General features: G+C 34.6%; 1 protein-coding gene across 1 annotated transcript in view; it reads left to right on the top strand.

The window, feature by feature from the left end:
- LOC149807878 (uncharacterized) overlaps positions 1–25,278 on the top strand; it is a 137,749-nt gene that overhangs the window by 7,947 nt on the left and 104,524 nt on the right. Inside the window, exons 2-9 of the mRNA XM_089962126.1 lie at positions 6,862–7,096; positions 7,441–7,584; positions 10,619–10,703; positions 14,985–15,045; positions 16,483–16,549; positions 21,783–21,923; positions 23,830–23,894; positions 24,426–24,470. Coding sequence (XP_089818252.1) covers positions 6,862–7,096; positions 7,441–7,584; positions 10,619–10,703; positions 14,985–15,045; positions 16,483–16,549; positions 21,783–21,923; positions 23,830–23,894; positions 24,426–24,470 — 843 coding nt within the window. The remainder of the gene's footprint in view (positions 1–6,861; positions 7,097–7,440; positions 7,585–10,618; positions 10,704–14,984; positions 15,046–16,482; positions 16,550–21,782; positions 21,924–23,829; positions 23,895–24,425; positions 24,471–25,278) is intronic.

Here is a 25,278-nt window from a genome sequence, read left to right as displayed (position 1 = left end):
TTACAGTTATTAAACAGTAGTAACAGCTGAGAAGTGGCAGTGTCGATGTACATATAATAGTAAGCAAGAAAGTGGTTTGATAGCCTTTATGGCTTCCCTTGGTAAGATGTTGAGCTTGTTCACCTTTGATAATTAGTGGCTATTACTAATGAAAATAATTGTCATGATCACAAATCCTAATGGACGCGAGGTCAAATCTGCATGATGTTAATTAATTGTACATATCAAAGTCATTTTGGCTTCTCTCGCTTAGCGTAAAGAAATGGATAAAAACAATAGGGTACCAGACTGCGACTAACGGATCGCCTGACATGATTACTTCCTTTAAAAATGCATGGCAATTTGTTTAAATGCAGAAAAATTGTTTTATCAGTCTTGTAGTTGGCAGCATTGGAATAAGTTACTGCAAACAAAGATCAACATGTCATCTAGGAAAAGAAAAATTCTGTTTAGAAGAGAATATGAAAGTAATTCAACTGACCGAAAAGGGGGAGAGTTCGAGGATCCTGAGAGAAAAATTTAATGTCAGAAAGACTCAGATAAACAATATCATGAAAGATAGAGAAACAATTCTGCAGAAATGGGAAGGTAGAATGGACAGAGAAAGGAAGATTGTTAGAGCCAGGAGATGTTTGTATCCTGATTTGAATGACAAGGTTTTTTTTAATGGTTTTGCACTGCGCATGCAAAGAAAATTCCGCCTACCGGTCGAATGATCCAAGAAAAAGCAACAATTTTGTCAGTTGAAATGGGATATGACGATTTTACCGCAAGTAATGGATGGTTGCACAGATTTAAAATCCAACTCAATATTAAGTGTTCTGTCCTTAGTTGATAATCAGCTGATGTTAATAATGAAATTGTTGAAGATTGGAACAAAAGACTGAACAGTATATGCAGGGGATATGACAGCAAGGATATTGTTAATTGTGACGAGACTGGTTTGTTTTTTAGACTGTTACTAACAAAGTCACTGGTACAAAAAGGGGATTCATGTAAAGGTGGGAAAAAGCAAAGGAGAGATTTACAGTTTTGCTCGGCACCAGTTGTTCTGGTGAGAAACTGAAGCCACTGGTGATTAGAAAGTCACAAAATCCAAGGTGCTTAAGGGATATAGCCGAACACATTTGAGAGTTACATATGAGGCAAACAGAAAAGCATGGATGACACGACAGATATTTGAGTCCTGGATTAAAACACTTAATCAGCAGATGACAGTGCAGAAGAGGAAGATCCTGCTTTTCCCCAACAACTGTGCTGCACGCTCAAAACTGGATTTGTCAAATGTCAAGGTTTCATACTTTCCTCCAAATACAACTTCAAAACTTCAGCCTCTGGATGCAGGGATAATCCATACAGTCAAAGTGAACTATATGAAAAAGCTGCTGAGATATGTTTCGTTCCTGATGTATAATATAACAGCTGCATCGGATATAGCACAAAAGGTGACCTGCTGGATGCAATCCAATGGCTGACATCAGCATAGCATGTTCTGACAGCCGAGACGATTCAAAAGTGCTTTCGGAAATGTGTTTTTTTTTCCAAGCAGTATCGGGTGTACCAGAGGAAGAGGAGGAACACTGGGATGAAGAGAACTATCTTCCCCTTATACCACCTGGAACAACCCTTAAGGGTTATGTTCAGTGTGATGATGCATTAACTACAGAGAACATAATTAGTGATGACTGGGAGTCATTAATGACAGAAGGTGCTAAAAATTCTAGTGAAACATGCCAGAATGAGGAAAGTGACTGTGACAGTGACACAATGTGTGACAATCCAAACCCAGCCAAACAGTGCATTACACTGTATACTGGATGGTTACATTCCACAGAATTGATGGATTATGACCTCACAACAAACAATGTTGAACTTGTGGACATATTACGGAAACACAAGACATTTTTAAAAAAGATAAAAGAAAAGCTGTAGAAAGCATGGGACAAATGACACTGGATACATTTTTCAAGCCTAAGAATTTTAAGGAACATATATTTTGTATTGAAGTGTCTACTGGAGATGGTTGATGTGATCTGTAACATTATTATAAAGAGTTTTAAAACTATATCAATGATTATTCATAACATTCTTTTGAAAATGATAAAGAGTTTTAAAACTATATCAATGATTATTCATAACATTCTTTTGAAAATGATGAAACAGTTTGTTTCACATTGATTTCACAACATGCATGTGATTTTTAAATGAAAATATTATATGTTTTAGAATTAAATTAATTGTGACTTTCTTCATGTGTATTTACTGTTCGCATTTGTCATCCCCCTCTAGAAAGGCCACTTCCCTGCTGCAATAGGGATGGCTTATAAGAGGGGGACTATTGTATACACAGAGTACATGTGAATGCATGTGCATTTCAGTGTGCATTTTGATTTTTCAGTGTATTTTGGTGTTTTATAGTAACCTGCCCATAACGATGCATTTCTACAAATTAAAGTCATAATATTTTAGTTCGACTTTATTTACTCTGATGTCTGTTTTTTCTAATAAATTCAAATTCTCACACAAGCAAATGGACCAGTTTTCAAGTTTCATTGGCCTACATTTCACTTGGCTAGAAAGCAATAGAAGTTGGGAGTACCGAAATCGGTTTAAGTTGTAGTATATTTTTTTGTTGTTGTGGGGTTTAACGCCATTTTTCAGCACACGATAGGCTATGCATGGCAGCCAGTATTAATGGTGGAGGAAGAACTCGGGAAACCCCAGGAAGAACCACCGACTCAAGAGAAGCTACTGGCAAGCTTTCTCACATACCAACATTGGCTGAATCCTAGACTCGAACCCATGCAGACAGAGGTGAGATGGTAGTGATCCATAATGGAGAGCACTTTAGACCACTATGCCACTTGGGTCCCATGTATACTTCTTTAATGAAACAAATAAAAATATATTCATATTGAAGAAAGTGTTCAGATAGCTTCATTTCGTTCATGATTTTTATAATCTTTTCAACAGATTTCAGTATTCCTGGCTTCCATCGCTAGTAATTAATAAATGTATTTTAACAGACCTTTATATCAAGATGGTCCCGCTTCTACTTATCCATTAATTGAAATCTTTGAGTACACTTTTAACTATTATCCTACAGTATTTTTACACCATCCCATTCATTTGCACGACCCTACCAATTTTAAGAACAATAGGCATCAAGGATATAAAAAATGCAAAAAGTAATTTCATTCATTGATTATAAGTTCTAACCACTTTGTCACTAAGGGATCCCTAAGACTGTCAACTTATTGACATTTTGAGTAAATAGGGAGTTTCTTTTGCAAATTACTCACATAATTGCTTGGGCCAGTCAGTGTTTTTGTATAACAGATGTGATGAGTTCACTGTATTTAAAACTCTCAGTCATTCATTATATTTGAACTTATGTCTCTTTAAGCACATGTATACAAGACTTCTTCCTATTTATTTGTTTTGTTTGCTTTAGAAATATTAAAACTAGACTTTGGAACCATTTGACACAGATTTTGCCAACTTGTTTGTAAGAGTCATCTCAACTTTCAGGTTTTTTTTCATTACTGATACTGTATTGCCCTTTAAAAATCACATGATCTTAAAAAGCAGTTATTATTCTTTGGGCATATCAGTGATTTTACAATATTACAATATTGTCCCAATCAGACTATGATAAAACTTTGATTACTTTCATGATTTTATTTTATATTCATATCATCACAGGTTTAATTTAAACGCTGTCATACCAGAATAGGTCATTGCTTATTTGCCATTCAATTTCACTGCTTACATATACACTTAATAGAACATATTTATTCAGTGTACATCAGAGTTGACTTTGGAGGTAATTAATAGATATATAAAGGTCTGTTAAGATAATTATGATGCTAAGGATTAATGATTAACTAATCACACTGGCTTTATTCCTAGCCTTTATCAGTTGTACCATGGATTACCAAAATATAAAAAGGGGAGCATCCAGGGGGAAAAAGAGGTATGTCACTGGGATGCATGACAGGAAAAAAAATGGTGTGTTTATTGACAATTCACAAGTATTTGACCCAGAAGCTCAGGTCCCTGTTAACATTTTTAATCATATAATCAGTAGCAAACATGTGAAATAATGTGGCATATTCCTGACAGCAGTGACCCAGCAATCAACTATGGAGTTACATAAACTGCCTCATGGTCGTATAGGAGCATGAGCAGCATGATTTTTTGAGGTTTCAATGTATTCAGCAGTGTCAGCAGGGACTGCCCACTATGCATGTGTTCTTGAAAACTGGTCTTCAGTTCTCCCAGTGAGTGTGGTTAAACAGAGCTCATGGGTGTTTGTGTATTAGGGCAGTAAGATGTTGGTCTACTACAACTAAATTAGAACTATCAGTGTCATACATTCAAGGACAGTGTCATACATTCAAGGACAGTCGTAGGATTACCTACTATGCAGAAAGGGAGTTGATTCATTGGAACATAAAGCTACTCTCATAATTTGGATCTTTAATTTTATATAATAATTTTGTCAAAATATTTTATTTTTTACAGAGTTCAGTCGCATTCGAAGACTTCATTTAACTATGGCTTTGCATATTTAGTCAAAACTGTTCATGATCAGAGAGACAACGGAGTTGACATAGCTGTATAAATGGCATGTGAACACCCCCACCCACCCATACTACCTTCACAAACTTGATGAACTGAATTCCAGTGATTAATGACAACCTCATAATTACACTAGTTTCTTTTCTTTTTTGACTCTTACCACATGCACGAAGAAAAATAAATCAAAAGAGTTGTGTTTTGGCTTTAATTTGCTTTTGTACAGAGATTGAACTTTTTGTGGTTTTTGTCATAAATCCAGTTTTTTAATGTAGACCAATTTTACTTTTTTTGTTAAAATTTCCAGCAAACCTTTTCCATTTTTTTTAAAGCTAAATATTTTGTCATCGATATAATTTGATCTGAAAGAAAGTAACATAACAGCAAGATACCGTACACCGGAACTTGACCGTTCACACTCGAGTTTTGTATGGATTATTTTCTTGTGCAATTTATGTTGCTACTTCAACTAATGTTTGCATAGCAAAGATCCTTTAAAATAATATCATGGCTTCCATGGAATTTAAATTTGTGGAAAGAGAAAGATGTTTGGACATTACTGGATATAAACAGTAAATAAGAATCATTTCAAATGGAGCTAGTTATAACAGAAAGATAGCAATAATGGGTTATTTCTTGAATATATTTGGAAACTGGAGACTGTGAAAAATTGTGTGGAAAATTTTCAGCTTTTTACTTGTAACAGCTGAACCTTTCACATCATTAATGGGCAACTGGTAAATAAACAGGGCAAGCCAAACAAGTACAGTAAAACCTATCAGGAACAGTTTTAAGTGACCACTTGTCTTGAGAGACCAGTTTTTCACAGTACAGATTATTTGATTATATGCTGTATTCTAACCTGTAATAAGAGACCACCTGTCTTGAGAGACCATAATATGCTGTCGGAAGGATTGGTCTTATTTCAAGGCAGTTTCTACTGTACCACAGAATAATTAGTAATTGTAAGGATAGTGACAATGCAATCCACGTAAGTCATTGAGAATGGTAGGAACATGAAAGTAGGGTCAGAAGTATAACATTAGTTTTTTTGTGCTTTAGGATATAACATGAAATTTAATGATTCCTATCCATGGTGCATCCTATCATTTTCGCACAGCGTTATTTTCTGAACTGTTTTGACATAAAACAGGCAACAGATGCTATAAATAGTGGCAACGTTCACTGGTTGCCATCTGTTAGGGAAAGTTCTGTATTAGAGTTACAATTGAAGTTCAATTTCCAAATGAAAAATTTTCCTTAAATACTTTTAAAAGTCCTTGAAACTTCTTGAAAAATAACTGCCATGTGGTTGTGAGAACCATCATACAGATATTGACATTTTATACTGTCACAGAATAAATCACAGTTTGTATTGATGAATCATTACAGTTCTACTATCCATGCCCTTTTATTATTTTCTACTGTGTTTTATGTCATTTGAGATAATTCTGCATTTATACATTTTGACCCAAAATTTTAACTATTACCTTTTTATACTTTTTTTTATACAGTACATCATTAACAATTTATATACAGTACATCGCTTGTTTATCATCTTACAGTTTTACCATTTCGTTTTGGAGTTAACAAATTGACACTAAATAGCCAGAATTTGTATGTGCTGTTGAACCCTTTACATCATAGATGTGTGTCATCACCAGAAGGTGTGTTGCATTACTTGTATACCAGATTTGTGGTCAGAATCAAGGGTCAGGAGTTATTTCTGTGCTTTAACGCTACAGTTATGTAAGACAGGAATGAAGCATGGTATAAACATATCTCTTTACTTGAATATGTGTAGTTCAGATCATATTTTCAAGGTCAAGGTCACATTTTTTTCCAGCTTGCGCAAAGTATGTAATATAAGTTGGCTGGATTTGCTTATTTTGTCGAATTTATTATAAGTACCATTTTCCTACACTTCGTTCTTTTGTATACACTTAAAATTCTCCTTATACAGCAGTTGTGATTTTCATTGTCGACCTTACTTGTGTACACTACCAAGTAAAGTTGATGATCCTGTGAAAGCTTGTCATGTGGAACCTATTCCTGTTCACTATTTACAATAGTTTTCTTTTATGAACAGTAAATGTTTGCTAGTTGTGAATTTCTGCCAGAAATGTTTGTCCTAATTTCAAGTACAGTTAGTGAGTTTTCAACTCCAGTGCATTTTGTGAAGTAAATGCTGCTTTTACAGATATACAGAATTTTATTGAATTTTGCAAACTATAATGGTTTTGAAATGTACTTATTTATTGTATTTTCTTTTCATGACAGTTTGCTTTTACTAGCCCTGGTGTGGACAGTAGGACCTTTCGCCCAAGCAGCATGAAGGGGTCACCGAATACTGGTAGGACGATGATGAAAAGCGCATCACTTGGCACAATCGGTCTGGAAGATCGACAGGAATCTTATATTGTGGACCAGGCTGACATCATTGACCTTACACAGGATGTGAAAAATTTCTCTGACAATTTGGCCAGATTGAAAGCTGTGATAAATGAAAACTTGGGTAAGGAATCACATGTAAAGTTGTTTAGGCTGACATGTTTTTGTATGCATTCACAAGTATAAGACCAGAAGCTGCCACATTTAATTTCTTGATTGATCCAGGATTTAGACTACCAGCCAGGAACTTTGGATAAATTTGCCCTCTGCTGCTGGTACTTTGTGTATTCTGCAGCAAGTGAACAGAAGTTAGTATTTTGTAATTTGTCATGGCTAAAAATCATGCACCCTGTATTACACTGTACATGGCAGCGAAATTCATCTGCATTTTGTACCCGTTATATGAAGGGCTACATTATGCTGAAGGATTTTATAGTTGTACCTGAATTTTGTTTTTGTAAATTTCAGATCAGAACGAAAGCATTAGAGTAGTTGCACATGAGAGACTAGGAGATGTCCTGAGAATTCTGAAGAATGTGTTACAGCGCTATCCACCCCTTAATTCCACAGAACTCTTTTCAGCAGCTGGAGCTCTCATCACAAAAATTAAAAGTAAGTGTGCTTGTGGATTAGAGATAATATTTTAGGTTTATAATAGACCCTTATAGGGGAAAAACTAGGACATGTATGGAAGTAAGGAAGCCCCTCTCACAGATGGTTACGGTTACCACATGGGTAACATACATACTGTATCTGGTGAATTCATTCATATTTTCCCATACAAATGTTGTAACCTTTAAATAGTTTAAAAATGCAAAATTTTGTTTAGCTAAAATATGAGAGATCGATACAGCACTGCAGTACGTAGAAAGGTTTGCGAAAGAAATGGACTTTTGGGCAATTTGAAAGTTATATTGCTAATCATTGGAGCTATAGTTATTGAAATTTCTTTACATAACCAGTATGTTGTTTTGTTTGTATTATAAGCTAAAATACTGGAAAAATGTGACCTAAATTTTCTTGTTTCCATGGCAACAGTATTAAAATAATTGTTGATCTGCAACTAAATATGTTTCATTCAGTCAGTTTTTAAAAAAAAATTAAAAATGCAAATATAGGTAATCCTTTTTTGTCAAGTAGGTTGAATTTGTTGTTTCACTGTAAGAATTTTTGTGTTAGGTAGGATCTCTTTCAGTGTTCGGTAGGATCTATTTTTGTGTTAGGTAGGATCTATTTTTATGTTGGGTAGGATCTTTTTGTGTTAGGTAGGATCTATTTTTATGTTAGGTTGGATCTACTTTAGTGTTATGTAGGATCTATTTTTGTGTTAGGTAGGATCTATTTTTATGTTGGGTAGGATCTACATTAGTGTTAGGAAGGATCTTTTTTGTGTTAGGTAGGATCTATTTTTATGTTAGGTTGGATCTACTTTAGTGTTAGGTAGAATCTACTTTAGTGTAAGGTATGACCTACTTTAGTGTTAGGTAGGACCTATTTTTATGTTAGGTAGGATCTATTTTAGTGTTAGGTAGGATCTTTAGTGTTAGGTACATAGTGTTAGGTACAATCTGTTTTTGTGTTAGGTAGGATCTGTTTTAGTGTTAGGTTGGTTCTATTTTTTTATTAGGTAGAATCTATTTTAGTGTTTGTTTTTAAACAACTAATTTTGCATGCTTAACTACCATCTTTACTTTAAAAGTTTCTAGTGAGAACCCAGTGAAATGACTTCAGGATGTGCTGCACTGTTGTATAATTTGTAAATACTGATAAGTATGCTCATGACCAAGCATTTCAGCATAAGAGACATGCGTAAAACCTGCATTGTATATCAGAATTTTTTTTTTTTAAACCTAATATGCACTCTGTAGTGGTAAGATAGTCTCTTTATGTAAAATACATACCTTGTGCACACATACTCTAATGTGTTAGAGAGTTTGTCTTTTTAAAATATGTACTCTAATGGGCTAGAGTTTGTCTAAAATACATTAGTCTCTTTATGTAAAATACAGTCCCTAATGAGCTAAATAGATTCTTTATGTAAAATACATACTCCAGTGGGCTAGATAGTTTCTTTATGTTAAATACAGTCCCTAATGGGCTAAATAGATTCTTTATATAAAATGCATACTCCAATGGGCTAGATGGTTTCTTTTTGTAAAATACATACTGCAATGGGCTAGATGGTTTCTTTCTGTAAAATACATACTCCAATGGGCTAGATGGTTTCTTTCTGTAAAATACATACTCCAATGGGCTAGATGGTTTCTTTATGTAAAATACATACTCCAATGGGCTAGATAGTTTCCTTATGTAAAATACATAATCCATTGGGTTAGATGGTTTCTTTCTGTAAAATACATACTGCAATGGGCTAGATGGTTTCTTTATGTAAAATACATACTCCAATGGGCTAGATAGTTTCTTTATGTAAAATGCATACTCCAATGGGCTAAATGGTTTCTTTATGTAAAATGCATACTCCAATGGGCTAGATGGTTTCTTTCTGTAAAATACATACTGCAATGGGCTAGATGGTTTCTTTCAGTAAAATACGTACTCCAATGGGCTAGATAGTTTCTTTCTGTAAAATACATACTCCAGTGGGCTAGATAGTTTCCTTATGTAAAATACATACTGCAATGGGCTAGATGGTTTCTTTCTGTAAAATACATACTCCAATGGACTAAATGGTTTCTTTATGTAAAATACATACTCCGGTGGGCTAGATAGTTTCCTTATGTAAAATGCATACTCCAATGGGCTAGATGGTTTCTTTCTGTAAAATACATACTGCAATGGGCTAGATGGTTTCTTTATGTAAAATACATACTCCAATGGGCTAGATGGTTTCTTTCTGTAAAATACATATTGCAATGGGCTAGATGGTTTCTTTATGTAAAATACATACTGCAATGGGCTAGATAGTTTCTTTATGTAAAATGCATACTCCAATGGGCTAAATGGTTTCTTTCTGTAAAATGCATACTCCAATGGGCTAGATGGTTTCCTTATGTAAAATACATACTGCAATGGGCTAGATGGTTTCTTTCTGTAAAATACATACTCCAGTGGGCTAGATAGTTTCCTTATGTAAAATACATACGCCAATGGGCTAGATGGTTTCTTTCTGTAAAATACATACAGCAGTGGGCTAGATGGTTTCTTTCTGTAAAATACATACTGCAATGGGCTAGATGGTTTCTTTATGTAAAATACATAATCCATTGGGCTAGATGGTTTCTTTATGTAAAATACATATTCAAAGAAACCATCTAGCCCATTGGAGTATGTATTTATGTACAATACATACTCTGCAAAACTAGGTGGGCTTTTTACTTTGTTTATATAAAATGCAGAAAAGTTTAACAAAACCTTTTTACTTTTTACTTTTATTAAAACTTTTGAGAAAAAGAGCACTTTTTACAAGTTGTGTTGGAGATTGAAAAATACTATTCATTCAACACTTACCCATGAAACAAGTACTTTGTTCTGCAGCTAGCTTGATCGTATAAGGAATAATGTGGTTATTTTTTAATGACCAGATGACAGAATGAGAACTTTATTTGAAACTTGTTCTTAATATAAGACCCTTCTGAAATGTTTTAATAAAGAAAAAACTCCCTATCATAGTCTTTACTTTCAACAGATTTCAACTATGAAGATGGACAAGAAGGAATGGAACATACTTTTTTGGATGCCATTGATCAACTTGCTTTGGCTTTCAGTAGCAGGTAAGTTTCCTAAATGGAGCTTTATGCTGAAATTCTTTTAGTTAATAGATGCTATTTTCTTGAGGTCATGTTGGTTCATGGTTTGATTCCATGTTCTTTTCTTGCGTGCATCCATGGTCATTGTACGCTTTGCAACTAAATAATATATCCCTCAGTAAATGCTTAGCTGCAGTTAGATAATCCAGATGAACACTGTCACATAGACCCAGACATTCCATTAATCAAGTGTCTTTTGCCAGACAGTTTTGTATGAAACCTAGTATGGCAGCCAGATACTCATGAAACATGTAATAAAAATATATTAAGTTGCATAGCTATTCGTAATTAATAAGAAAATATTGGTGTACTCAGTTATTAAATGTGATAGAAAATTTTCCATGTTATATTTACTGTTGCTTTAGTAAATATCCTTCCACTATATTTGTAAAACAAAATGATTTTTTCTTTCAGAAAACTTAAATTGTAGAATTTCACCCAATAACAGTACATTTTGTTCCATTTCTTAGTCATTGACAACAAGTAGATTTACTTATAGAACACTTAATTGATAAGCATTTCTGGTCAAGAATGATGGTTAAATTATATTGTATCAGTTCCTCAAACAAGTGTTGGAGGATGATAATATAGGTTAGTTATTGTTGCTGTCTTTTTTTTATTTTTAATTTAGACCCAGGCAACACATATTTGTCCTAAACGTCTAATATGGACTGTCACATTGCAACACAGTAGATAGAGACAGGTTTCTTAGTTCTGACCCCAGGCTAGTTTTTCATTTATAGAGTTTGGTAAGTCCCGGAGATAAGCATTCAGATCTTTGTTGTGATGTGCATTGTATCTGTTGTGTTTAAACAGTGGGAAAAGATAATGGATCAGTATGGGCTTCATATGTCAGTTGGCTAGTATGTCAAGTTAGCTACTCAGCTTTTCATTGTAATTCATTTGTCAGATATCTGGCAAATTAGGCTGCCCTGGAAACCTTGCTTGGGTCTCATGGAATTTAATGAATGGAACACAATCTTTTGGGACTCCATTCATCATCGATTGCGTGCCATCATTTAATAAAAATGTTATTGGAGGACAGGTTAGCCATGGCCTATCTCAGCATTCTTCATGCTTTGTTATGCCACATCAGTTATTACATGCTTAGCAACTAAAGATTTATTTCTTAATTTGTGTCCAGCTGCAACAACACAACTGAGGTGAGCAGTATCACTTAGGACACTTGGTTTTCATTGTGCCCCATACCCACTGTTCAGGCTTGCTTACTTTCTAGCTTCTGGTTTCTTTATAGCAGTCCATTGATTTGATTGAAAAGTTACGGTTTTAATATTTGTCTATGTACTTGTATTAATGTTGTGTATTGGTTAGACATCATTTGTTTCACAACCATTTCTGTATTTTCATTGTTAGAAAAGAATTTCTTGAAGACCATAACATTATATTATCCCATGTATTTCTAACCTACATAATTATACTTGAGTCTAAATCTTCTATCACATGAAATTCAAGCTCTGATTTATGTGAACTGTTTATTTTCCTTAAATTCATTTGCCCAGTAATTTACAAAAACTGACAATCTAATGAAGAGGTACTTCAAAGACACAGCAATGTCTGCCATTATGGCCCAAGGCAGGTTCACTTATGGTTTAAAACTTATTTTATGAAGAAAATAGCTCAAACACGAAAGTTTAAATCTTTATTAAAAAAAAGACAAACCAAAAATAGAAAGTGTTTTTCAGTGAGTCTATTATTAAAACACTAATTATTTACATATTTAATGTTTAAGTTTCAAAACACAAGTTGGTATGTTGTCATCATCAAATGATAACTTGCGAAAATCGGGCAGTGATAGCTTATATGGGAAAGGGTTCATGGTTAGCCAGCTATCAAATCATGTTCCTATAAATGTGCAAGTGTTTGTTTAATGGCACAGTGGATATCAACACCAGCAGTTTGATGGATGGAATACATTTTACCTTTGGCTACAGCACAATACTAACTACCTGGCTATGTTGAAGAAGCATCTCAGAAGTCATAAGCTATTGTCGCTCAGCATACAGCTAAACAATCACAGGGAAATGTTTTCGCTTTTCTAATAGAAGAAGGCAAAGTTTAAATTTTTTTTAAGGCAACTTGGTCACCCACTTTGCTTGGTAGCGTGACCTCTTCAGAAGAACACCTGAAGTTCATTCTGCCAGATTAGAAGGGCAACTGCAATGCATACTAATATATAAAATGAGAAAGAAAAATTGAAAGAAAACTGTTTATCTTGATAAATTCTAAGGAGAAGAAGGCATAAAACACATGGATTTGACAGAGATTTTTAAAGAATAAAAGGACAGTAGATAAGCAGTTCAACCTACCTTCAAAATAATATATATATATATGCTGTATAGAATCAATACCAGAGTGCTCTAGTAGCTGAAATTAGCTGTAAAATAAAACTAAAATGATAAAATTATGCTTCTGAATAAGGTGTGTGAATTTCATCAGATCAGATTTACATAACTCAGAAGTACAGTATACATTTGTCTTTTTTAAAGGCATTACAGTTTAGTTCTTGAGCACATCTTGTAGATTTTACAGTGTATCTTTACAGGGCATATTTAAATACCAGTCTCACTTTTGAATAAAGTCAGATAACTTTAAGGCACTTGTATCATTTCGGGTTTTCTGTATGTATCCATCTTTGTAAACATTTTGCTGTGCTTATGGAGAAGAAAAAAATCAATTGATGAATGTGAAATGAAAGGTATTGTTGATGGCTGGGGTGAGGAGGGTATGTGGCATTTTAGATCATGCTTAATTAGGAGCTATAAATATCAAGTCGTAAATTAGTATTCTTTGTAAATCGGGAAGTATGCATGGTCTAATGCTTGTGAGCCTCATTGATCATATACATAGACCCATTTTAATGGTACACCTGTTTATTCTCTTACTATCTCTGGCTCTATTTTGAAAAAGTTTTTTTTATAAAGAATTGATTATGTATTGGGAAGCATATCAAATCATATCATTGGAATGATTGTCTTGCATCAGTATCAAGCAGACCAACAAGATAGCATCTGGTCATGAAGTCAAACCATAGAGACAGGACATCTGGTCTTGCAGACCTGCTTCACAGTTATGGTCTTAATCCAAACAAGGGAAGCAACTCAAACTGTATACCTATCATCAATCTGTCTTGCCAGGCCTTCAAACATATTATGTCAGGAATTTTAGTGATAGATCCATCCATCTAGTTATGTACATGGCATGGTAGGTACTGGTGTCAACTGGACTGCCTTCTGCATGGCTGGTAACCATGCTGGCCATTCTCAAAGTGAACCAGCCAGCCATAATTGTATGACACATTTGCCTGGAGGAGGTTATGGCTTACCCACAGGGAAGTTACTGTGGTTTGTACAGGACGATGGCATTGCATCTATGCCACTCTGGATGGTTTATCTGGATATGTAAGCAGAACCTGAATGGAACATGTCACACTGTAAATGTGAATATACTGAATGTCATTTATTTTCATGGGTCTTGGTTTTCATGGTTGTGCAAAAGAAAAGACAGTTTCATGGTTGCTTAAATTTGTGGTTTTGCTGTCAAAGTTTGCATTTTTATAGCTATTTAATTTTTGAATTAACCTCTCCTTATACCTGAAATAAAGAAGAAAAGAAAATAACAATGCCAAAAGCAAATAATGGTCACTTCACTGGTTTAATTGCCCGTGTCTTACATGCCTCCAAACGACAGTATGATTAGGCTGTTGCTGATAGAATTTTCTTCAAATGTTGTTCAACAAATGGAAACACAAGTTCAGACAAACAGCACACAAGTATAGAAAGAAAAATTCAGATTCTTGGAAAAAGATCAAGAAAGGCAACAGTGATGTGTATTGTTTGTTTTTGTCTCAGAGCAGAAAAGATTACTGCCATTGCCAGAAGAAATTTATAAAAACCAACAAAAGCTGATATTACATCAAGTTGAGTGATCTAGCTAGATGCCATTGAGCTCCATGGTAATTTTTAACTGCATTTTCTGAAACTGTATGAAGATAATTAATGTCTAAGTATATTTTCTAAACTGTTTATTTGAACATAATCTTTGCCATAGCTTCATCCATTAATACTTCTAAAAAAAATGTGTGTTTTCCAAGATAACATGATATTTCAATTACACCTTGAAAATGGGTCTGTTTGCAGAAGACTAGTGATTGGCTTACTGTGAAGGCCTTGCTAGGGTTGACATGTCTGCATATGAAAGCTAATATCACATGAATATTAATTTCAGTGTCTCGGAGTATTTGATGGGAGATCTTCAGCATGGCCTTGAAGAAGAAGTGAGGACAAAGGTATTTATTAATTTGTTGCCTTGATCAGCAAGACGTTTATCTGGGGAAAGAAAATCAATTGAAAATTAAGACAGTACTCAACATTGTTTGAAGTTAACTTTCAGAACCTGCTTGATTTTGAGTCAGTAGCCATTAAAAGAAATTAAATGCTTTGAAAAATTGCTGGGTTAGTTTGGGAATTGCTCGTTTTAGGCCAGGGGCTGGCATCAAATTGGAGTGCTGGTACACAATCCTAATTTCATACATTTAGACTTGAACATTTCTATCGTAATGTTCTATAAATTTTATTAAGTATCAGAATTACATTTTTTCATTAGGATATAGCATTTCTGAGTGCAAATTCTATTTTGATATTATTTCTGAGTTTAAATACTTTTAGGAAATACGATTTATGAATGCAAATACTAATAGGATGTATGATTTCTGAGTTCAAATACTATCAGGATTGGATTTATTAATAGAGAATCTTGTTATATTTAAGTACTGTCATGTCCAATTGCAGACTGTACAGATTCAGATCATCCATAGCATAATGTACAGGCAGATCTTGGTCTATTTAGTTTGTTAAAAGCCATCAGTAAAACAAACACTATGGAATAGCAGATCAGAGTCTATACTGGTTTTAGTTGGGCTTGTAAGCTAGAATATAATATACACCGATGAACTAAATTTTATGATAGCACCAGGGGCCTTTCTTTAACAAATGCTGAGACATAGGTGGTTCTTTTTCAGTACTGACAGCAGTGATATTGACACTAAAGTTTTGTTATAGTTTGGCCAGGTTAGAAATATGTGTGGGTGGGGTGGGGGATACAGCACATGGTGACGGATTAGACATTGGGTTCTGCAGAAAATCAATTTGAATAACACTACCAAAGCTAAGGAGTGCTTCTGTTCCTTAGATCATTAGTGAAAAGGGAGACCATATGATCTGGCACAAAAATCTAGAGATTTTATGAGATGTGGAACAAAACAATACAAATTTAAAGAAATTAATTTGATTGGGAGAAAGCAGCTCAAGGAACAGCAGCTAAGGCATAACATAGCTCTTTGTTTTACCATTGATATATATATGTATCATACACCTAACCATGATATCTATACGTATCGTACACCTAACCATGATATCGATATGTATCATACACCTAACCATGATATCTATATGTATCATACACCAAACCGTGAAAATTGTTGTGCTGGATCTGTAATCACATTTTGTGTCAGCATGTTTGTATATATGCAGATTACTTCAGGCCATAGCTGGAACAGACAGGCAAATTATGATCTGCTAGCACATGATGGGATGTAAGAATGTTACTACAATATGCCATTACCACTTGCGTTGTATTATACTCTTGAAAATATGGAACCATATGTTCAATTGTTTTTTTTTTTTCAGAGACATATAGTGTATATAAATTCTTGTTCTTTTTCCAGTCATATGACAACCTTCTAGCTGTTTCACATGAGAATGAGACAATACAAGAAAAGGATGAGGAGTCAGGTAGTTAAGATTATGTGTGTGTGTGGCTATCTATGTATGTATGTGTGTATGTATGTGTGCGTATATATATATATATATATATATATATATATATATATATATATATATATATATATACACACACACACACACACACACCCATACATACATACATACATATACCACATACATAAAAAATAACATGGCTTTTAAAGGGTTGGTATATCAAATTGTGATCTGCTCATGATACAATAACATGCATACATAAACATTCTTGGAACTGTGTGCTGTTGGGTCTATTCCTGTAGATCAATGATGAATTTCCTCTCATTAATCATTAGTAAATTTTTCATTAAAAGAAAACTGCAAGCCTCATTTACTTTTAATGAAAAATTTATACATCTCGTGGTATATCATTGATACAGCATACATCGCATACATACTATGTATATATATGTCTCACAGTCTGCTGTCTGTTTCTTTTCTTCCATGTCTTTGCCTTTTGATTTCACCGTTGCTCTTAATTTCACCGTTTTGGGCTCACTTTTTTTTTTCCTTCACATAAATGACCCAATCCTAATACATTTGGAGAAATTCCAGTACTTCCACAATTGAAACCTCCCAAGTGGAAAAAGATAACCACAGTGTTTGCAATGGAAATACTGAAAGATCATATACTTGAAATGAAAATTGGATGAAAGTGGCATTCCCTTGGATAGAGAGATTGGTACCAAGTCACATTTACCAGATACATTCATGCCTGGTCAGCACACTGTCTTAAAATATATAATAACTGCATCCCATTTTGTGTCTTTTCAATTTTGAGAGATTCATGGCACTTTCTCATTACAGCAAGAATACCTTATGCATTTTCTTAATGAATTTTACTGTTACCATCATAGAGAAATACTTTGCATGTCATTTATCAGTTTTACTGTATGATGAGCTAACAGGTACCATCAATTCCAGTGATCAATTGAATTTAAAATGCATCCCATGCTATACCATTGTGTTTTAATCCAAGTAAATGATCATTATTCTTACATTTTTAGCATCCACCTCAGTGTAAACCTTCGCATATTCAGACATGATTTTTTTCTGTTTTAAAGCAGATTTCCACTTTTCTTCTGACTTGAATCAGATTTTTCTTGATATAGTCTGTTTTATATCATCTCCGATCCAGGTTTTAAAAATGGTCTGTCTGTTTACATTCTGCTACGACCCTTGTAAATTATTTGTTCAATATATTAGTCATCACACAACTCTTGTAAAGAGTATTCTGATTGGTCAAAGGTTTAAATTTATCCAATGAATCTTTATGTAATGGAAATTGATGGCAATGGAAAGAAGAAACATGCTTGCAAAGCATGGCATCCCAAGTTGTTGAGAGAGACCATGACAAAGAAAGTTTAGATAAAGGTTTAAAAAAACTTATGGAAATGGGAATGGCTGGAGTGAAAAGTTGACGGGTCAGTTTATAAGAAAACTGAAGATCTGAATTACGGTAATCGCCATTAGAAGAGTTTGGAACAGTACCTACAAAAGAAGCTGCATATGGAAAAGTTGAAGCTCAAAGGCACTTGGAAAAAGTGCAATTACTTACTATAAGAAGAAAGATTTCTCATTAGAGAACAGATATGGCCCTTTGTCAGAATATGTGCACTGCATGTCGTCAAGCACCAGCTTGAAAGCAAAAAGGCTCTCATTGAGAAGGAAGAGAAATGATTGCACATTGAGCCAAGAAAGTCAGTGGTGACAAATAGGTAGGCTAAAGAAATCTTTGCCAAAACCGCAAAAAGAACTCTACTGGCATATCAACAGGTTGTGTCCATTGGAAAGAAAAGACAAGTGAATGAATGGGATTATTTGTATATAGTTGATGTACTTAGGTGTTTATTTTAAAAATTTGTTATGAAAAGAGAGAAGTATAATATATTTGCTGCAAAAATTGAGAAATTATTGTGACTTAATTACAATGTGAACACTGACATGCACATGAAATAACTTAAGTATCAATAGTATTGGAGAACAAATTCATGTGACTATAAATATTGTGAAATTATTGAAGTCAAGTTGAACATTTTTGGTAAGTTTATTAGTTTTTCTTCTGATGATTATTTTGGTTTATTTTATGATCATAAGTTGCACCAGGAGCATTTTTTTATGAGTGTAAAATGCATTTTTGGACGGGGGCCTTCGGTCCCCTGTACACCTGGATCGAGGATACTGCCCCCTCGAGACCCCGTTGGGGTAGGACCCCCGAACCCTCTTGAAATATTTTCAGCTTTTTTTATGGAAGATCAAAATCATGTCTGCATATTGCTTGACTGATTTTGCATATATATATATATATATATATATATATATATATATATATATATATATATATATATATACTCCCACTCTGGCACTGAGCAAACTACAGCCAACAGGGTGCAGCCAACCCACTTGATCTCAATTTATGTATAGTGTCACAAAACTGGGTTTGGTGACAGTCTTTTCAATGTGCTCAGAGATGGAAGCTGCATCCAGCATTCAGCACCCAATCATGCTATTCAACAGGTCCAGATTTGGGGATAGTATCTCCCACAATATTAGATGTTGTCTTTCAAAGTCAATGCAGTTTGAAACCTGACCATTTTGTAACCAGTTCCAGCTCCATTGTGATCTAGTTCTGGCTATGCCAATTTTCCTTTTCTGGTGACCCAGTACCCCATTTCATACTTTGGATCAAAATCTGTCTCGGATTGCTATTTCTCATGATGGACACCATGTATTAAGATTTAGATATCTGACTTTTGTCATTGCTTCAGTGTACATGTCCAAACAGTACTTGTGCACATATCAGCATTTATAATACTTATATATAAAATTAAGATCTGTCAGTCAAAGGTTCAATTTAAAATCAAGAGCAGCAGAAAATGAAACAAATCTTGTTTTTCCACTGAGCAATAAAACTGCTTATTAAAGTGCTTTATCATATCTCCCCCCCCCCACTTTCATCAGTTAAATATTATTTTGTCCACCCCCATGTTCACCAGGTTAATTTTGATCAAACCCATTGAATTTTATGATATGAGATGAAATGGTAACAATTACATATTTATACATTTGTTGTTGTTTGGGGTTTGACACCATTTTAGCACATGATATGCTTTATTTGGTGGTCTGTATAACTGGGGGAGGAAGAACCTGGAAAACCATGAGAAGAAAGCAGGAAGCTACTGGCAAGCTTTCTCACTTGACCTTATTTGTAAAATCTTGTGAGTGTTGATGTGTGCAAGGGGGGGGGGGGAGGAGAGACAGACAAATACAGGCATGAAATAGAAAAGGAGAAGGAATGATTTTGTAATAACCTGTTAACAGACACCTTAATCAAAGAACTTTTAACTGAAACTATAATTACACATCTTCATTGATCTCGAACTCTGTATATAAAATGCAGCAAACCTGTGATGAATATTATCCATGATTTGCTCTGTTTACCTTATGCTGGAGTGTGTATGACTGCTCCGATGGCCTAAGTGGTTAGAGCATCAGCCTCTGAAAGGGGAGATTGCGGGTTGGAACCCCAGCCGAGTCGTACCAAAGACTTATAAAAAATGGTACTAGCAGCTGTTTCTCTTGGCATTCAGCATTAAGAGGTTAGTGTTGGGACTGGTCGGCCTGGTGTCAGGATAATGTGACTGAGTGGGACATGATGCTACAAGCCTGCAGCATGATGCCCCATTGCTTGACATCACTGTGAGTTGCCACACTGCAGACATCATAGTGATATGACTGAAAAATTGTTAAAGCTACATTAAAAATCCAAGTCACATACATATATGCACACACACACACACATGAACATATTGTGTATAAAAGAAGAAAAATCTATATCCCCATAGTGAATCTGCTTAGTTTGTTGCTGGTAAAATAGCCATACTATGAGAAATGAAAATCTTGGTTTAATAGGGGAAAGGAAATGAAAACTGTATCAAGAGAAACGTTCTCTTCATGAGGAGAAAAGGAAATTTGTACAATCTTTTTAATTTGAGATATATTTTTTAAACATGGCTTTCAATAAGAACAAAATAATTTTTGTGGAAGAAAACATGCTCTAATGTGAAGTTGAACACCAGGTGTGTGGTAAAAGAAACATTAGAAAGAAAAAGCCCTACCCTCAGGACTATTGAACTAGTATGTACTGAATCATTAATAACGGGGGTTTTTTCTCCCCCATACCCACAGTAAGAGTACAAGTATAATACATAAACAATTTGCTGTTTCCATCTATTTCTTGTTATTCATTTTGTTTATTGATAGACTGTTATATTTTTTGTGATACTGGACAATTCATTAATGTGAAACATTCAGATCTCTTTCGAATATGGCACATAAAAATGTCTGGAAAGTTCGCAGATGACAGACTTGACATTTAATATTGTTGATATAGTGCATTTTGTATTAAAAAAATAAAGTAAATCATACCGTTATATATATCAAGACAGGTGCAACTGTTGTTGTTGTATTAGGGTTTAATGCCATTTTTCAGCACAAGATAGACTATACATGGTGGCCAGTATAAATGATGGAGGAAGAACCTGAGAAAACCCTGGAAAGAACCACTGACCCACAAAAAGCTACCGGCAAGCTTTCTCACACACCCACATTGGCCGAGCCAGAGACTCAAACCCATGCAGACAGAGGTGAGATGGCAGTGGTCTGTAATGGTGAGTGCTTTAGACCACTCGGGGTCCCAGGTGCAACTGAAATTTATTTAATTGAATATTCATTTACCTACTTCAGGTGATTCTTCTAACAGTATGTGAACTTAATGCAAAATCCATTTCTGACATACTGTCATCAGTGTTAACATTTATGTACATGGGTTGTAGAAACTATAAATTTTACTGAAAATGAAGAATTTGAGATGTAACAAAAAAAGAAGAAAACATGTTATTGTTTTATTTTATTCATTTACATAAAAAGTACTCTTAATCAATTTGTGGAGGTTTTGTTATTGTTTGGATTTGGGACATATTAAGAAATGCAGAAAAATCATTAAACTTTCTCCACTGCCACACGGACCTGAATAATGTGCATGATTTAAATCATGTAGATGGATGGATGTGAGGTAATGTGAACAAATATCCAGCTGTGCTATAATACTTGTATACTATTCTTAAATGCCACAATAAGGTGTGTATTGTAGAAAATTTGAGGAATCGTTTCATCATATACATTTATATAAAATTGTTTCCCTTTTCAGGATCCCATTTGACAGTGGAACAGATAGATGAGATACTAATTGGCCTGCAGGCAGGGCTTGATTTGGCCTTACAGAGGGCCAAGGCCTGGTCCAAGTACCTCAAGGACCTGATGATTTATATTGAGAGAAGGGCACAGTTTGGTCAGTTATTTTTACTGTGTATTTAATTATTGTTTTTATCTCATTCTGGAAACATTTGAAAGACATAAGTACAGCTTCATTGTTGTGTGCATTGGCGTTGTGTTCAAGCATATAGTTCCATTGGTCTGCAAGTGTTGCATGTGCTGTTATGAAATTGGTACAGCTATCTAGAAGAGAACTACTTGCAAGGGACTAAGTATTTCCCAGTGAATTTGTAGATAGCTTACACTTGGCAAAAGAAAGAAACATATAGATTTTGGGGTCAGAGGTCAAGACCAATGTGGCTGAAAGCAGAAAAATGGTTTGTGTGTAATATTGTTAGTTCAACAGTGCCTACCTGAACCCAAAGTTATGGATGGTTTGCACCCTGGGTAAGGAAAAAGGCTATCAGATTTTGAGTGTGTGATTTCAATGGTCAGTGTCATTTTGTTGAAGAAGAATACTTTAGTACAGTAACATCGCTGACTTAGACCAGACTTTTTATATGCATGCTCAGTGGGGTAAAGAAGAAGTCTATACATTTTGGGGTCAAAGGTGATGGCACTGAAAAATTGGGTTTCTGCACAGTAACTTCGGTTCTACATCACAGACCTGGACAAAACAATGAGGATGCATGTAGAGCACAGCAGAAGCCTATTCATTTTTATTGTCAAAAACTCAAAGGTCAATACCACTTTGTCTGAAAAAAGAAAAATAATTTCAGCAGAAAATTGTAAGTTCTGACCAGGAGCTTTCACCAGGTTTGTTGATGGTTCACAGTTCAAGTAAGAAAGAAGCAATTTAATTTTGGGGTCAAAAGGTCAAGTTCACCATGACTGAAAGAAGAAAACATTTTTGCACAAATACTTTTGTTCTACATTGTAAAACTGGACACAGCTCTGTGGTAGCAGCATATTTGATTTAAAATCAAATGGCAACTGTGACTGAAAAATGAAAAAAATATTCTGTACATAGGTTTCAGTTCTACAGAGGTTTCAGTTCTTGACCATGTTCTTTTTGAGCAAGCTTACATGTTTGGTTCAAAAGAAGCATATTGATTTTGGGGTCAGAAGGTTAAGTTACGATAACTGACAGAAATGTTTTTTCTTCTTCATAGTAACTTTAGTTTTGAACCGTATACTTTGAATATATTTTTGGAGGGCTTACACTTGAGGTATCGAAAAAGCCTATTGATTTTAGTGCCAAAAGATCAGAGGTCAGGGTCATTTTTATTTTAAATAGATTTAATTTTGCACAGTAGCTTCTGTTACAGAGTTGGATGGCTTTGTATTTGGGTAATAAAGAAACATACTGATTTAGAATCTAAATGACAAGCCTGGTAATGAAATAATGATTTCTGCACAGTAAGTTTAGTTCAAGACTGCATTTATTGAGCAATGTTCCAAGTGGATAAGCCATAGCAGAAAGAACTGAAGGCTTCCAAAATTGCATGGCACATGTTCTCAGGAATTGTCTGATCTGGCACACAAATATTATAAAAATTCAACCTGCACACTGATGTCATGTATGTAGCTATAGATGTTGATCAGTAAAAGAATTTGACAACTATTTGCATCCTTTCCTTAAAGGTATTAGAAACAGGTTTTTATTTTCTCATTAGCTCTGTTGAAATTAAAGTGATATGAAAGAAGAAATTATCTACCTGTGAGACACCTGACAAGTATATTTGACCTTTCAAACCAAATTTAAGCTATCCTGGCAACTGGGCAACCATCAACATTGAACTCTGATGTATATAATTTAACTTGGCCAGCACAGATGGAAAAGTTGGAGTCTTTTTTTCATTTATTATGTAACATTTTAGAATGAGCATGTAAGCCACTTGAATGTTTCTAGTAAGGCATATATTACATAGATGGACTTCTTCCATATGCTATTTAAAAATACCTTTTATTCCTATTTTCAGAGTTGGAATATGCAAAGAATTTGGCACGCCTTGCTGCCACAACAAACCCTATCCTAACAGAGGAGGTTTGTATAGCAATAATTGGAAGAACTTAACTTAAACATGAGACCAAAATTATTTATTTAGGGATGCTTTTTATTATGCCAGGGGCCAACCTTTTTATGGATTTTAGTTCAGTGCTTTGATGCTGATACTTGGTGAGAAAATTTATAAAAAAAATTAAAATTAAAATTGCATATTACTGTCCATCACAATGATAAATTTCAAGAAATTAATGCAAATGCTAAAATGATGATTAATTTTTACATGATCAGTACCTTTTAGATTAAAAGCTATGATAAATAAAAGAATATAACAGAAACTAATCGATTTGTTGACATGCACACAGTTTGGCAAAAAGAAGAAATGTAAGACGAAATATTATAGCATCCATATTTCCCAAGTATAGATGGTTTGAATGAGTATGCTATATTGGCACATAAATTATACGGAAACATGTTCTTGTGTTTTGATTGATAAACACTTTACTCAATGTACAAAATTATATATTATATACAGGAGATATGCCATAATTCTTAAGTTTTCTTTCTTTCCAGGGCTACTTACCATTACAGTCCGTATATTGTACAGTTCTTTCTCAGGTTAGTGTTGCCAGTACATTGCATTGTAGTATTAGCTATATTGGAAGAACTTGTATGATGGCCAGTTTCCCATATCTCATCTGTCTGTCGTCACAAATTATTACTTCTTCTCCAAAACAACTTGGAGGAAATGGCATGTTTCACCCCAAGGTCCTAAATAAAAATGTACCCTACAGACATTCACTATTTCCATCATGGCATCCAACTTGAGAATCTTGTTGGTACTGCTCTAAACAGATGGTCATATCAACATGGGGTTTTCAGTAAAAGACTTATAATATCTAGTTTATCCTGATGAAAATGGCACCAGTCTTAGAGCCAATATGGCTACAGTGTTGGTAATCTTGAAAATCTTTCATATCAACATTGAGTTTTCATTAAAAAAATTTCTCCAATGTCTTGCTGGTCCGAAATGAAAATTGTGCTGATTTAAAATCTGAAAATGTTAATGCCATATATTTCCTTTGAGAGATTCCCATCATAATGGAAAGTCATATCAGTATGGAGTCATCACAAAAAGTAGTAGTTGGTCCTAAAGAAAATAGTTCTGATTTAATGTGTAACATGGCTGGTCCCTCTCAGACTTTAATGTTGGTGTCTGTTACTTCAGGGTAGCTTAAAATGTTTTAACCATCAGTTACCATTCTCTAAAAGAGGCCCAGAGTGGTCAGAAGTGCTCTTTGTTACAGATCACTGCCATCTCATCTCTGCATGGGTTCGAGTCTCGGATTCGGCTAATGTGGGTATGTGAGAAAGCTTGCCAGTAGCTTCTCGTGGTTCATTGGTTCTTTCCAGGGTTTTCCCGGGT

This window comes from Sinohyriopsis cumingii, chromosome 1, assembly GCF_028554795.1.
Source record: "Sinohyriopsis cumingii isolate HCF-2022 chromosome 1, ASM2855479v2, whole genome shotgun sequence".
NCBI lineage: Eukaryota > Metazoa > Mollusca > Bivalvia > Unionida > Unionidae > Sinohyriopsis > Sinohyriopsis cumingii.
The sequence above is the reverse complement of the archived record's forward strand: the minus strand, read 5'-3'. Positions and strand labels throughout refer to the sequence as shown.